The sequence below is a fragment of the Aythya fuligula genome, chromosome 5 (assembly GCF_009819795.1).
Source record: "Aythya fuligula isolate bAytFul2 chromosome 5, bAytFul2.pri, whole genome shotgun sequence".
Taxonomy (NCBI): domain Eukaryota; kingdom Metazoa; phylum Chordata; class Aves; order Anseriformes; family Anatidae; genus Aythya; species Aythya fuligula.
Window position 1 is genome coordinate 33,311,203 of NC_045563.1, and position 16,256 is coordinate 33,327,458.

The following is a 16,256-nucleotide window of genomic DNA, read 5'->3' on the forward strand; positions in this document are numbered from 1 at the left end:
TCTTAGCAGGTGTAAATCAGCATCTTCCCACCAGTATCAACAGTGAATTTACCTTACTGGATGGTCTGCCCACATGTACATAAAATCCTGAATGGGAATAATAACTAGTGCAGCAGGGATACTGAAAATGTATGGATTTAGCATTTTGGCAGAGAGAAACAAAGGAAACTCTAGGGTCTCAACCAAAATAGCTGAGCAATGAAAGCTTTATTCCCCCCCATTTTTTTCCCCGAGCAGTTTTGCTTTCCTCCAGCAGGATAGATGCCCTCCTAACAAACTCCAGAGCCCATTTGCAGCACTGAGAACACTAGATCATCCTAGCCAGAATTTTTCATAATCAGCATATTATCAACCAGACAAGTAATTCACTGTTCTCTCATCAATCTAATATAAGCTCCCCGAAGGGATGTTAGCTGCACAAAGCTCTCCCATACAGAATGGAGCTGAATAGATATGGTAAGCTGATATTAACCTGCATTATATTTATTTTCAGTACTAATAATAATGTCACAGTAATAATTTGAGGACCCCCAGGCCATATGAAAAACAGTAAGAGTGTAAACATTCATATTTGGGATCCTGACATTCAGAGAGTATTCAGACCTTGCACACAAGAATGACACATCCTTATCCCTTCGGTAGCCCTACTCCAGGGAAGAAAAAAAGACAAGTATTAAGAACAGAATTAAGGTCAGGAATATAACAAGAACTGGTTGTTGCACAGGCAACACAAAGGGGGAGGAAATACAAAAAAAAGGCACCTCCAGAAGATTAATTGGTTTTACTCTAACTAAACTTTCAGGGGAAAAAAAAAGTGAAATGGAAGCTGCCACAGGGGAAAAGGCACCTTTCGATTGCAACAGACAAAGTAGACAAGTTTTCCTGATTTTTAAAGTTAACTATAACTATGCTTTTATGCACACCATCCAGTGTGCATAAAAGAAACATGGGTGTTATGGTTGCATATCACTGGGGCTTGGAACAGGCTGTGATCTCCCACCTGAACACACACATCCTCTTCCAGTTCCTCTGCATGGTCCCCAGCCCTGTCTCACCAGCTCACTGCTGGAGGTTATTGCCTTTCTCAACCTATCAGCTGGGACAAACACCTGAAGTGCTTCTCGGCCCACCTCACCAAATCCATACAATTTAGCAAAGGTCTACTGCGTGGTTCAGCCCATCATTTTTAAATGCAAACCACAAGAAGCTGAAGTAGCAAATTGTGCCTATGCACATGTGTGTGCAGCGTTTACTTCCACCAGGGCACAGGAAGGAGGACACCAGCCACTTTCCTGGCTTTGGTGGATCCAGAGGAAGATGTCTGTGCACACTCTCAGGCTATGGTTTGATGATCCATTAAAATACCTTTAGGGATCTCAGTAGCAGGTCAGAAACTCCATGCTTGTTTGAGACAAAGAGAGACCTGCTATATTGTTTAAATTTATTAAAGTTTGACAGGTTAGCTCAGTACCCACAGAGTTCTGGCAGTAGTAGTAATATTTTTTATCAGTTAAAATCTGATTGGTCATAAAACTCAGAAAACAATTTTGTTCTCTTGCAGTGTCATGCTGTTGAGAGACACGTAGGAGTCTGGGAAAGAAAAAATTTTATGCATATATTTAACAGAGGATTATTGAAACTAATATTTATGACAAAGTAATCTTAACAATACCCCCACTTGCAGCAGGAAGGACTGTACCAATGCAGACTTAATCCTTAGAATGTGCCTCATGTAACAAAGCAGTATACAGCTGTCGTGGTTTAACCCGGCTGGCAGCTAAACACCACGCAGCCGTTCGCTCACCCTCCCCCCTCCCTCTCTGGGACGGGGGAGAGAAATGGAAAATGAAGCCCGTGAGTTGAGATAAAGACAGTTTAATAAGACAGGAAAATAATAATAATAATAATAATAATAATAATAATAATAATAATAATAATAATAATACAATGATGATAATAGTACTACTACTAATAATATGTACAAACAAGTGATGCACAATTGCTCACCACCCGCTGACCGATGCCCAGCCTAACCCCGAGCAGTCCGGCCCCCTCCCCCGGCTAGCCACCCCTATATATTGTCTAGCATGACGTTAGATGGTATGGAATACCCCTTTGGCTAGTTCGGGTCACCTGTCCTGGGTCTGTCCCCTCCCAGCTCTTACTGCACCCCCAGCCTGCCTGTTGGCAGGACAGAGCAAAAGGCTGAGGTGTCCTTGGCTTGGTATAAGCACTGCTCTGCAACAATTAAAACATCGGGGTGTTATCAGCACTCTTCTCATCCTAAGCCAAAACACAGCATTCCACCAGCTACCAGGAAGAAAATTAATTCTGTTCTAACTGAAACCAGGACAACAGCTCAAGTAAGTAAACACAACATTCTGCTTCAAAAGCAACTCATTCCCATACTCTCTGGACTGTATAATGCCTCTGCCACAATCTATGGCCTGAGAGGATCTGAATGCCCATAAGAAGAGTTTGAAGTAAATCAGGAAAGTTGTTGTTATCTGGTGAAAATGGCCTCTGAATTTTTGGCAATAGACTGCGTGTGCTGCTTTGCAATGGAAAGATCTATCACCGAGAAGCTAATGTTTAGCATAAATCATAGTGCAAAAGAACTGGGTACACTCACATGACCGCAGCGTAAAAGAACACCAGAAGCTGCAACCTCTAATGCTACCGTGCAACACCTTTCAGATGTCTCATATCCACCTTTGCTTAGCACCTGTGAAAGTGGGGAACTTCAAATGCAGGACCCCAGAAAAGCAAACTGTGACAGAAATGAGAAGGAAAAATATAAGACAGAAATGTATCTATATTACTACAATCAGCAAAGAAGATATTTTCAGGTATTACAAGTGTGATTTGAAAAAGCTTAAATTGAAGAAATCTCATGAATAATCATAGGGAATGTCAGGAAGGTGGTTCACATTTTAAAGAATTAAATACCATCTAGACCATTGGGGACCTGGTAAGAACAAGCTGTCCTTGAGCCAGCAATGCACCCTTGTGACTCAGGAAGGCCAACAAACAGCCTTCTGGGCTGCATAAGGAAGAGCATTGCCAGCAGATCAAGGGAGGTGACCCTTCCTCTGAACTCAGCACTGATGAGGCCACATCTGAAGTGCTTTGCCCAGCTCTAGGCTACCCTGCACAAGAAAGATACAGACTTGCTTGAACAAGTCCAGCATAGGCCCACAAAGATGATCAAGGGACTGAAGTATATGTGAGGAGAGGTTGACTGAGCTGGAGTTGTTCAGCCTGGAGAAGAGAAGGCTCAGGGGGACTTTATCAATGTGCATAAACACCTGATGGGAGTGAACGAAGAGGAAGCCAGACACTTCTCAGTACTGCCCAATGACAGGACAAAAGAATATAAGCACAAATTAAAAATCAGGAAACTCAGTTGGAACACAAGAAAACATAGTTGTGCAGTTTCCATCTGCAGACATACTCAGAACACAACTGGAGGTGGTCTTGGGCAACCTGCTGAAGGTGACCCTGCTTGAGCAGGCAGGTTAGACTAGATGATCTGAAGATGTCCCTTCCAACTGAAATGATTCTGTGATTATTTCCCTAAATGGAAAGGTGTCACTTCAATTCGCACATTTCCAGACCACAGATGGCAACCGGCTCCTTTCCCTTGGGTGTTTATGAAGTATGACATTTGCTCAATTTATCCCAACAACACAGTAAGATCAAATTCATCACACATGCATTTTGTCCAGCTCAATGGACTTTTAAAATTCATAGAAAAAGGAAATTCTAGTGGAAAAAAAACAACACTTCATTCTGTATCAGTAAAGCTACTTTGGTCTACAGTTGCTAGACATCAGCTCCACTAATTAGAATTGTTTAAAGAACTCCCAAACCCAAATGTGGTGGATTTCACTGTGCTGATAGAGAAGATTTTTCTTTTTATTATTATTATATATATGTATTTTTTTAATAAGGAAGCGAGGGATTCCCTTAAGGTTACACTGGACTTTGAGTTATTGTCCCATTTCCAGTAAGAAGCCCAGTGGCACATCTTTCTGGTGAAGGGTCCTTGTGACTGCCAGCATCTTGCACTTTCAGAAGTAGAAACAAGGAGGGTGTAAGGAACAGGATTTGTGGTACCTGATTTAGAAGGCTGATGCAATGACACCATGCTATTTCTTATCAGGGACAGCTTCTGAGATGGATTTGGTGAAGAAGAGCTTTCTTCATGTGATCCAGCACAGAAGACAACAACTATAACAAAACAAAAACAACAAGGGAAAGTTGTATGTTTTTACACAAAACTGTGCTCTCATACCTTTAAACCTAAACATGTATTTAACAGATCTTATTTACCTTAATGTAATGGGGCTCTGTTAAATATACATCATCTGTATTTAATCTTTATTACTCTTTATCCACCCTTGTTTTTATCAGTATATAACCCCTAAAGAGACACTATTCCAGCAGCACCCATGTTGTAACAACAGTACATCTTAATGGCAGGCACACAGTTGCTTGCCAATGACTATACCTTTTTTTTCTGAAAACACATGCCCAGGAGAAATACAGAACTTTGGAGCTATCTGCACTCAGAGAGAGGAGATGTTCTAACTTATTACTTCTTCCGCTTTCATGGAGAAATATCCCTTGGAGTTCACAGTCCAAGACTTATTGCTCTAATGCAATAGAAGAAGAATTCAACATGCTATCTACAGAATATGTGACACGGATCTAGCAGCAGTCTTCTGGCAGGACCTGCGTAAGTGCTCTCATCTTCAGCACACAAGAGCAATGCCACATTTGAAACTAACATTGATGAAACCTTTGCATCACTCATACTTTCAGAAAACAGATTTCTTCCTTACTGCCACACATGAAGACTGTAATTTTCAAAGTAATCAGGTAACTTCTTGGTATCTGGTATCTAGTAATATGTAGTCTCTTCAACACCCTTTAATTCACCTGCACTGCTCTATCTCAAGGATAACCCTCTGTCACATGCCTAAAAAGCACTGATAACTGTGACATTGGACTATATTTATGACACCAATACATATGTATTTGTGCATCTTTATTCAGATCAAATCATGGAGTCATATTATAAAGTCTGATTTTTTTTCTGGAAAAATGACCAAAATTTCATATAAAAGGCCATATATATATATATATATATATATATTTTTTTTTTTTTTTACTTAATTCTTGCTATGATATAATGGGAATATTAAACCCAGCATGCTAAGATTAGCTAGTTTTAAACTGAGATGTTCTTCTGAATCACATTTATGTTGTTCAAGGAAAAACAGATCTACCAAAATTATTATTCACTGCAGTACTTCCAACAATTAAATATTCAGTACCTTCTGACTTCTCTTTGGAATAATTCATACCACAATGGCATGTTTTTTTATTTGAACCCGTTCATGTGAAAATGCATACATACCTATCTAAATGTGTAGTAATCTTTATTTAAAATTCTTCCCAGTCTTTTCGTTTCCAGGAATCATAAGCAGGTTGTCCAAAATAAAAATATTTGTTTTCAAAAGGTGTTCAAAGTCAAGGAAATGCAAAATGAGTTGCCTTCAAACCTCAGCCATGTGTGGATTATGAATTGAGCAATATAAAAATGTGAAATCATGTCAGAGGAGACAGGAATCCTACTCACAGGAATTACAGTTGAGGCAAGGATGTATATCATACCACTGGCAATAGCTAAGCTATTCTAAACAGGAATAGTTTGTACAGTAGTATTATGAAAACGTACAGAAGGATCTGGAAAAAGAAAAAAATCTTGAACATTTGTTCAGTTTTCTCAAACTTATCACTGCTTTTAGTTTTTCAGGAATATCTGGTCTGATTTTAAACTGCTACACAACTATTTTCATTGTCATAGATATGACAACATGCATCACATGGTGAATAAACTACTACGAAATGTTTCATATCGTGACAATACTGTGTTGTTGTTCCATCTTTTCTTATAGTACTAAAGAACAGCCATCAGTCTCCACGTGCTACCAAGGATAACTTTAAAGCAGAAAAGCTATCAAACTGCAGCAGACACCTGCTGTACCTGATGATAGACCTGTGGTCTCCACAGACCAACTGTCCAACACTATAATTATTCCTGCCTTTATGTTCAAAATATGTAGGGACATTAACATTTGAAAAACCAATTCTGTACTGTATATAAAGCACTGAAACTGGTTTGTTAGGAAAGGTTCAATAATGGGAAGAAATTCACTAAACAAATGTGAATTCTTACTTGGTGTGTATCTGGCCAAAGTCTGTGAAGGCTTGCTTTATGAAAAGCAATCGTGGAATCTCTTCATAAAGCCATTAAAAAACACCCATGCTATGCCAAAAATCAATCACATGTTACAAACAAATCTATTCCACCAAATGAAAAGAAATTTTGCTGTGGAAAGAGAACAAGACCTTTTAACAACTTGAGTCTCCTCCTCCCAAATTATGTTGTGTCTTTGGAGATGTGGTTTAGTTCTGTACCTTTAGAGCTTTGTTTAAGCACTGTTGTAGCTTCAGCATTTGCTTCCCTCAGGGTTTTCTGTAAAGTCTGTTCCACCACTCACATTCCAAGCTGCTCATGTATTTGGAAATAACCTGAACATCATGGGACTCACAAAACATAGTAAAGTCATGGCAGATGTTTTGCTAGAGTCTGTCCTCATAATAAAACTTAACCAAAACATTTGACTTGCACCACTCCCTCTCAATCACATAAACACCTTTGAGTTTTTCCTCTTCTTTCTCATCAGCAATCAGGCGTTCCAGTGGCAGACTACTAGGAACATAGGCCTAAGCTACTTGAAACATGAATTTACTGCTTTAGCATGAAAAATAAATAAATAAATTCAATTAACATTGGTAATAGCTAGGACACAAAAGGTACAAAATGGTTTTGTACAGTTGAGGTAAATGTCTATCAAGTTTGCTGGTCTGGTATTAGGATATGCTAAAACTTGAGTACTGCTTTGTCACAGAGCAATAAACCAAGTTTATTAAATACATTACTCACGATGCAGACTCTCAGAAATATCCTATTAGAGGCTGGCAAAATCCAAAGGGTTCATTCAAATACCTGGTAACAATCCTATTCACCAACTCTGGGATAATGCCACTTACTGCACTGGGCATATGAGAGCAAGGAAAGGCAGTCATTACAGCTGAGTTCACGGAGAGACAAATATGCATGGACAGAAGACCCTAGACCCAGTGACAGGCAAAGAATTCTTTCATATTCACGCACAGGAATGCATATCCATACATTTATTTTCTCACAGCAAAGGATTTCTTGCCAATAATGAGCTGAAGAGGGCTCACAGCATGATGAATACATGCATGAGATCTGGATAGTAGTTTTGTAACATTCCAGCCTAAACCCTTACTTTACATATCAATCACTTTCACGCTCATTCAGCCTCTCTGATTGAACTGAAGATCTAGCACATACAGTCACTTACAGAAACTTTTCTTCACTCTTCTTTGAAACTAGGAGCTCCAGAGGTACTTTCAATAACCTCACATCATATCCTCTCAGAGATGCTTGTATGCAATTTATATATGACATGAATGCCACCATTAAATAAATAAAAAAGACCATCCTGTACTAACTGCTTGATTTCTCTGATTTCATCAGCAGAAAGCAATGACTTAAGTGAAAAGAAATAAAAGACGGAGAGGAAATCTGTGGTTACAGGTTAAGTCTACCATTAAGTAACATTGAAGTATCAAGAAGAACCAGTAAATATAATGATATTCAACTGTCACAGCAAAAATATGGGATCTTTTAACAGCACGGCACAAATCCATTGCTTTTTTCTATAATAGAACACAGTAAGACCAGAAGCCTCCAGCACTCAGAATGTAATTCTATTTCTTTCACTACCTCACTGAAAAAGCATTCAGACACCTGCAGGGCTGAAATTTTTCCTGAATCCTATGCTGCTTTGCAGAAGAAAAGAAAATTACAGAAAATACTTATAGAACTCATGATGGGAAACCAATTCCAGACCACCCAAGCCATCTTCTTGCCAAAACAGGAACTTCCTTTAGAGCATTTTCTAGCATTTTGTTCTTTGCAATATCAAAATAGCAACTCAATATTTCTCACTGATTCTTTTAGAAGACAGACTAACGTACAGACTAATAGATCTGACTGTCAGGAACTCAGACTAGACAAAAAGAAGACTCTTAGTCTACAACCTATCCCAGTATTTTTCAATTACTCCCAAACCTTCCACTTTCAATTCAATAAATAATCTCCCTCCTTCATGAGTATTTACAGCTTTAAGTTGTTAACCTTTCACCTTGAAAATGTCACTGGGATCTCCGGCTGCCTGCTGTTAAACTTTCATATTGTTCGCTCATTAGTTGGTCCCCATGTCACTCGCTTACTGCATTGCTCTTTTTGTACTCTGTCCAGATACATTGCTGGTACTGATCAAAAAGGGGAGCAATGTGACAAAATACAGTTTCACCAAAGCTTATCGCATGAGGCAACACCTTAGGATCTTAGAGCCCTCTTCAGATTTTAAGGATTCTTGCTCAAAGGCAGGTATCAGTGCACACTCATGCCATGCAAAGTAGAATGACCATTCTGCTCCCTCTTGAGATCTCCCTGCCCTGTGCTACAATCACATCAGTCATTTTGGCCCAAATCCTTTCTCTTAATTGATCACCAACCATGGCATTAAGTGTTTCCCTGGCATATTTTCTTCTAGAAAAGGCATTCTCACCCTCTCTGTCTTCATTCTTTCCCTTTCAGATAGATGTTTTTACTGTGCTGGGGAGCTAAGGACTCTGCCTTATCACTTCATATCTTAATTTTTATGTTATCAGCAGATTATCAATACAGTTTTCACATTGCCTTCTGACTCACTGCTAGAAGTGTTAATTAGCACACAGCCCAGAATTGACCCTTATAAGCAGAGTTAATTGGCAATTATTCCTATTTGTACTTTCATTTTAAACCTACGTATGACATACTGATTTGTACCAGCCCAGGTATGCTTAGAGGTACTATCAAGTGTTACCAATTTAAGTATTTGATTGAATTTGGAACATCCTATATCCACATTGTGACTTTTGTCATACTTGTAAACTCATTAAAAATGACACTGCAACAAAAAGTCTTATCTTTGATTGACAAGCAATTATAAACCTTTTTTCAGTTCTTTGATCCTGTATCAAGTGTTCTGATATTTTTACTTAGACTGATGTTAAGGCAGCAATCTTCATACTATCAAGTCTTATTCACACTAGTAGAGTATATGTAATTAAATACAGCCATCCAGCATATTTCATTTACCCTTTTTAAATACTAATGCGACATTAACTTTCTTCCAGTTCTCTGGAATTACTTCAATATCTCAACACTTACTGAAAAATTAAACACTGATTGCTTTTAAAAATCTTTAGTTAATTCTTTCAAAATCTTGAACACAAGCTGTCTTGACCAGTTGTTTCACAAACTGAACATTTTAACAACTGCTTTTCCACAAATCTGTGTTGTTATGGAAACACCTGCATCATTGCTATGGGATGATGAAACATCATTTGCTGTTTTTTTTCCTAGACATTAAATATTTGTGGAACTCTTTTTGTCTCTGCTATTGACAATCCTACCTCACACATCTATGACCGATTAATATAATTGCTAAGATGTTTATTCTATGAATGCAGTTGAAAAACTTCATTAAACTTCTTAATTCTGCTGCTGGTTCCTTCTAATGCTAAACTTTCTACTTTCCAACTTCCTTCTACTGCAAAAAATATAGCAATATAGTTTTGCTTTTGTTATTTTGTTTGTTTTTTTTTTTTTTTTTTTTTCCTCCTCAATTTTATACCACCTTTATACCCCCTTCATCTGCGTATTTGCAGCTTTCTAGCTGTTTACACATACAACCCAATTCTTACCTATATTTTTCTGCCTACTGTCTTTCTTTCAACTGAGTTAGCATGGCATTGCTTTAAACTTCGGAAGATTTGCATCTTCTGGAAGTATCCAGATACAGCAGCTCAGAAGTTATTTAGGCAACAAAGAGCATTTATTTGAATACCGGGGTCCAACTACATATCAGACCGCTTCAGATTTTATTCTGTTTGCAAAGAAGTGTGTATTCAAGTCACAATCACTTTCAATTGCATAACACCTGGTTTTAATTCTTAGCTCAGTTCTTTATTTACTGAGGTCTAACATGATATCCTAATATGTGACATGAGGATTCCCATTCAGATACCACAGTCTATTCAACAGCCACAAAGATGTTCTCTTATGGCGACAGAATGCAACCTCCAAAATGCTGTTTGTATTGAAGGCTTCACCCACCCACGCACAAACAAGAATTTTTTCCTCTCCCTACACATAGTAGATTAGTTGTTATTTTAACCAGGACTCTAGTTGGCAGTCTATAGCAGTCATTAGCAAGAACATCAACATTTGTTTTGAGTATTAATCAATCCTTTGGCCTTCTAAGTCATTTGGTTGAATGGCTGGGGAAAGAGGAAATGACATTTTTGCCGTGTAATGCTGTTCTCAATCTATTTCTGTCCTTTGATTTCAACCACAGGAATCTTCCTTCCTAGTCTGAGGAATTTCAGCTTATCAGCATTTATATTTAGAAATAAATAACCCCATTCCATTTCCACTTGGCTATTAGCCAGCTTCATCACAATGGCAGCAGGCAATTAAAGAACTCCTCTTTCAGTCCTTGGTGTCTTGATTAATTTTATTCTTGACACTTTGACTCTCTTCTAAAAAAATGACATTTATTCTTTTTTTTTTTTTTTTAATTTTTCTCTCTCTCTCTTTTTTTTTTTTTTTTTACTTTTGTTTTGTTCCCATCATTTGCCTTGGTTGCTAATTTAATACCATCCAAACAAGTCTGGCTTAACAAATCTAAGAAGTTGCTTCCCCTTTAGCAAGCTGGAGGCCAGTCAAATCATACAGCCTCTTTTTCCCAGAGAACATAGACATCTGTTTCATAAATCTGTAAGTCTTTTACAATATATCAGGCTAACAGAATACTTACAGACTTTATTTTTATTTTACTTTCTGTATTGTTTCATGTGCATATAAGATTGTACCTTGGACAGCTTTCTTCTCTGGAACCACTAGAAGATTTCCAAATTTATTACATTCTGTGGAACTAAAACCAGTCATTTATGCTAGTCTGAAATATCCCTGGTAACTCCTTGCTTATTTACTTCAGAAAACCTATTCAGTTGTTGCAATCCCATCTGGTATTCCATCCACAAAAGACAGAACGCCACCTCCTTGCCCACCTGCACATTGCTGACACGAATCTTCCTTGAAGGGTGGTATGTGAATCAAGCCTGAAGAGCTTTTCACAACCAGGCACTGAGCAACTCCCTGATACAATATTCACTTGGATTGTCAAAGATCATTGGCAGTTTCCATGACATACAGAATGACTAGACATTTACAGTTGTACAAAAATTCCTGTAGTCCTCTTTCCTGCTGCTCACAGTATGCCTGCTTCCTGACTGCCCCAAGTTACACAAAACGTTGCTTTGTTTCCCATTTCCTCACTTTCTCTATTTAGTCACTCAGTGGCCAGTTCCTCCCCAGAATAGTGATGTTTCCTGAATCATGTTGTCCAACCACTCTTTTTTATCCTCGCCAATGCTCTGTAGAGTATGTACTTATCCTTTCAAACATCAAATTTTTGTTTCTAGTAAAACCAGTAAGCTTTACTTAAAAAAAAAAAAAAATCTTTTAAACTCAGTCACAAAATACAGTACACTGCAGGTTGCCACTATTGTGCTATAGCTATTAACAGAACTCACACAGAGAAAGTATGCCATCTACATTTTTCTTACAAAATTTACCTGTTAGATAAGATGCAAGATGGATGCCTTCGGTCCTCCTCTTGATACTACTTCCCCTACTTGGCATATTGCCCTTGAATTAGTGACTTACTAATTATGCCTTCTTATTCAGTTTTCAGTGTTACATGTACATCTACTGAAATAGAGCTGAATGACTATTTTCATTATAGTTGAGAAATAGCATGCCAAAAACACTTCTTCAAATCCAAAAATATGCCATCTACTGAGTCTTCTTAATCTGCTAATTGTGTAGTGTATACATGCACATACTCATGCCTGCATATATTGTCACATTAACTTAGAAAGATTTCTCTTTTTATAGCACAGCTGTTCATTACTCATATGTCTATTTTTATAATACTAGCTGCTTATTACTCACAGATAATAAGGGCAAGGTTTTGCACTATGTCTCACCTCTATTAAAGCTGCCAGGAAGCATATATATGCTACTTAAAGTGTACAAAGGCTTTTCAAGGACCTTTGAGATAACTGTACAGGGGAGCTCCATTCTGCTCTACCACTTCTATTTCTTTTCTCTCTTCAGGCTGGGGTGACTGCTGGCAGAGAAGGCATCCAATCCATTTCTGCTAGCTGTGTACAGATATGACACTGACAGCTAACACAGATTGTACCAGTGCTTGTTGTGAATAAGATTTATCCATATGACCTAAAGCTTCGCTGGCAAACAATTTCTGTTTTTCTTGGTAGAATGTAATTGTTCCGAGCTACAGCCTTACATATGAAAGTTGACCACTCCTGGGGTAATGGCTTGTAAAAAAAAAAATAAATTAAAATAAAGAATTTAAAAAATGAAAACAAAATAAGCCTCCTTCAGTTTCCTGTAGTAAAAGTACAATTCTTAATGAAAATTCTTGTTTCTCATTGAAAGCTGGCTTTGTCATTTGAGAAAGGGCTGTGAAAATGGACCCTAAGCTACCAGTTTTAAAAGAAGCTGCCAAAGTAGTCTCCATCACAAATAGAGCTTAGCTTGGATGACCAGTTTATGTTAGATGTGCAACTGCAGTGGATAATGTTAAAGGGGAACATGTCCAACTCTAACAAATATTTTCAAGAAGCCTCAAGAAAGAACCTGAAAGGAACACACAGCAAACATATATTTTGCCTTCCAAGGGAACAGCACTTTAAAATTGTTGTGTTCTTAAGCATAAACTTAGAGGAAGAAATATGATTGTCATATTCCTTCAGAACAGTACTCATAATAGGGATTTTCAAACACAGCTTAAAAGGAGATATGTATGTGTGAATTCACACATATACATGTAGATGTAGCAGGTATAATTAGGCACAAGCAGAGGTGAGGGAAGGTATAAAGCCTGTAGATGCAGACAAAGTTACAAAGAGGAAGAAAAGGGCTCCCTCAAAAATTACCAGTAGCCTCACTCTCTCATGGTGACCCCACAACATGCTCAACAGTGACTATTTTCTCATACTACGAGTCTATGTGAGAATCCCAGTATCATTACATTAATGGGACATACTAATATCTTCCAAATATTTACATGGAAATCATTGTAGCATTTTGTTACTGTTAAAATGTGTCATGTTTACTCAGTAATCTGCTCCAAGTTCAAAGTTTGTAACATTAATGAAGTAAAATGGTGTGATACTTAGCTGAAGGAAAATGTTTCCATATAATCAAAACAGACCTTTTGCCAGTCTGAATAACTTACTTTGATTAAGTCAAAGCATAAATTTGGAACAATTTGGTTTGTGAAAAATATTAAGGTTTTGAATCTTCATCTTAATTAGAACAGAAATAAGATTCTTAAAGTCACAATCTCCCACGAGACAGAATATTTAGTTTTAAACAAACTCACACACTAAGATGCCAAAAAAAAAAAAAAAAAAAAAAAAAAAAAAAAAAAAAAACCTCTGCAGACTGCCCAGAGTTACCAATAAAATTATGCAAAAGAGAAACGGGAGACATAATAGACATAATTGCTAGAGAGCTGCCCTTTCACAGATGTTCAACAACCAGCTTCGGGATGCCTCTGTATTTTGTGGCCTGTGGCAGAAGGTCTGTGGCCCTACCCTCCAGCTACCATGGCACAGCACTGCAGCATTTGGCAGCAAAAGAGAAATTGTGTGCCAGCAAGAAAGTGAAGGAAATATAATTTTCAGATCCAGGTTTTGATTGAATTATTACAATGGATGTGGAATTGATCCCATAGAATTCAATTTTGTAAAAAGATAATGATTTTCAATTGCTTAATTTTACACAACATAGCTTAAGTGGTAAGGACAAAAGTGACTTTGAGCTGTCCTTGAGCTCCCTTGATCTTTGAGGTTACTTAATTTGTCTTTCCATCCTTGTTTTACTAGGAACAGCCTTAGGAATGCTCTAAATGTATGTACTGCTCCAAGAATCCCTCAGGGGCTGCTCTGCTCACTGAGCCTATCCAAGCACAAAGGCACATTTCCTGCACCTCATTTTCTTTGATCCACTTTTGACACAAGGATGACTGCCAACAGCTCTTCATCATCTAAGGATTCCCCTTAGAGAACTTAACCCTTGCATAACAACATCAGTCAGTCAGCTCTAAAGATACTCCATGCACCTTTTGAAGCAGATTTATTAGACACACACCCTTCTCTGCTAACTTTTCCTAGAGTGAATCTTGCAAGAGGCACTGGAACAGAGGTTTCACATCCCAGTAGCTTGTCTAGTAGAGAGTGCTTAGGAACGCTGTGTATAGTAACACAGACAACAGCATCCATCTCTTGGGGAAGGTGTTTTCACCACATGAAGGGAAAACACCACATGAAGACTTGGTTACTGTTGTTATCAACCCTCCTGGTTCACCTACAGTAGGTGGAACTATCATAGCCAGCACAAATGTCCTTCTCTGGCATTCTTATTGGGGCAAAACAATGTTGGAGCTACAAGCTTTTCTCCAGCATTTAGCTTCTGTGTGAATCTGTTAGGAGGTTTATTAAGGGACCAGAAACTAATCCATACATGGCAGACAATTCCCTGCTTTTGCAGTTTCATATCAGAAACAATGTCACCTCCTATCTTCACCAAATGCTATCAAAACCCACTCTGATGAAGAGCACAACTACCAGTGGATTCTGCGACACTGAGAATACCAGTAGCAGAAGTGCCTAAAAACACATGTGCTGCCAGACCAATTCCTTCTTAATACTCAAGGCTCAACACACAAACTTCATGCAAAGTGTTTCTCAACACAGTTTTGCCTTGAAGAGAGCATGCACAGTTGTGCACTGTGCCCTCACACACAGATCATTTGCACAACAAGCTGCCCAGCAATGAAAAAAAAATAAAATATCTTGCCACACCTATTTTTAATACTGAGAAAACGCTCAGATATTAAAATAAACACAGGACATATAAAACTAGTAGCTCAGTAAATACAGTTGTTTCCAAAATATGACAGTAATAAAGGTAGCAGAAAAAAGAAATGGAACAACCACTTTGGGAAAGGACTGGATGCCATGTTTTAAGATTAAAAAAAGAAATAGCTTTAAGTCAAAAACGAAACGGTCAGTCTAATGCCCATTATGCCATTTGTAAAGAGTGCGTGCCCATTTCATTCGACTATACCAGTTATTTAATAACTCTGTTCATGATTCCCTGCTATTGGACATACTGTATTTTCTCTTCTAAATCACAAAATCCTCCCTGGGGAATCATTAGTAAAATTTTAACACTATGGTTTTCCTCTTACTCCTGAAGAATGACAGCTTTATTAAGATTAGACTATCCTTGCCCTTACCTATCCTCTTTAAATCAGGCTCTGCTCTCAGCTTCCTTTAAACATAAAACAAAGAGGGAAGTAGAAAGACTTATGTAATCCTGTAGAAAGGCATGAGACTAAAGAGCCTGCTAGTTAGTTGCTTCTGCTACAAAAGCTGCCATTCTTTCCTTCCAAGAAAGTCCCAGTAGTAAAAAGTTCATCTCAATCCACAGACGAGCAATGGATTAGAAAAAGTCTAAATAAGATTATCAAAAAGAAAACACATGGGTATTGCAAATCTATCGTTAAAATAAATTTTAAAAAATAAAAATAAATAAGCAAAAACCCAAGAAACTACCCCCATCCCCAAACGAACACCAACCAACCAAGTAACCTACATAGAACTTGAGCAGATGAATTATTAAGGTAGGGAAGATGCAGAAGTACCAACTACTTGATTTTTTTCATAGGAGACTTTGTGGAAAATGTTGTTAAGCCATCAGTTGTGTAAGGACACACACAGCTAATTGGTTAATTCTAACGTGCTGTTACAAGAAGAGTATCTATTAAGAAAGCAAAATTTCTTGCAGCATGAAAAGTTCCCAGTCCTTCCACTCCTAGAATTGAAACAGCCTGGTATCAGAAGCGTCATGTGTGATTTAAAGCACTGATCTGAGTATAGAA

General features: G+C 37.9%; 1 protein-coding gene across 1 annotated transcript in view; it reads right to left on the reverse strand.

Moving 5' to 3' along the window:
• The window catches only part of LTK (leukocyte receptor tyrosine kinase), a 95,196-nt gene that overhangs the window by 50,745 nt on the left and 28,195 nt on the right, over positions 1-16,256 (reverse strand). The window contains exon 3 of the mRNA XM_032187995.1: positions 4,120-4,233. Within this exon, the coding sequence (XP_032043886.1) occupies positions 4,120-4,233 (114 nt within the window). The remainder of the gene's footprint in view (positions 1-4,119; positions 4,234-16,256) is intronic.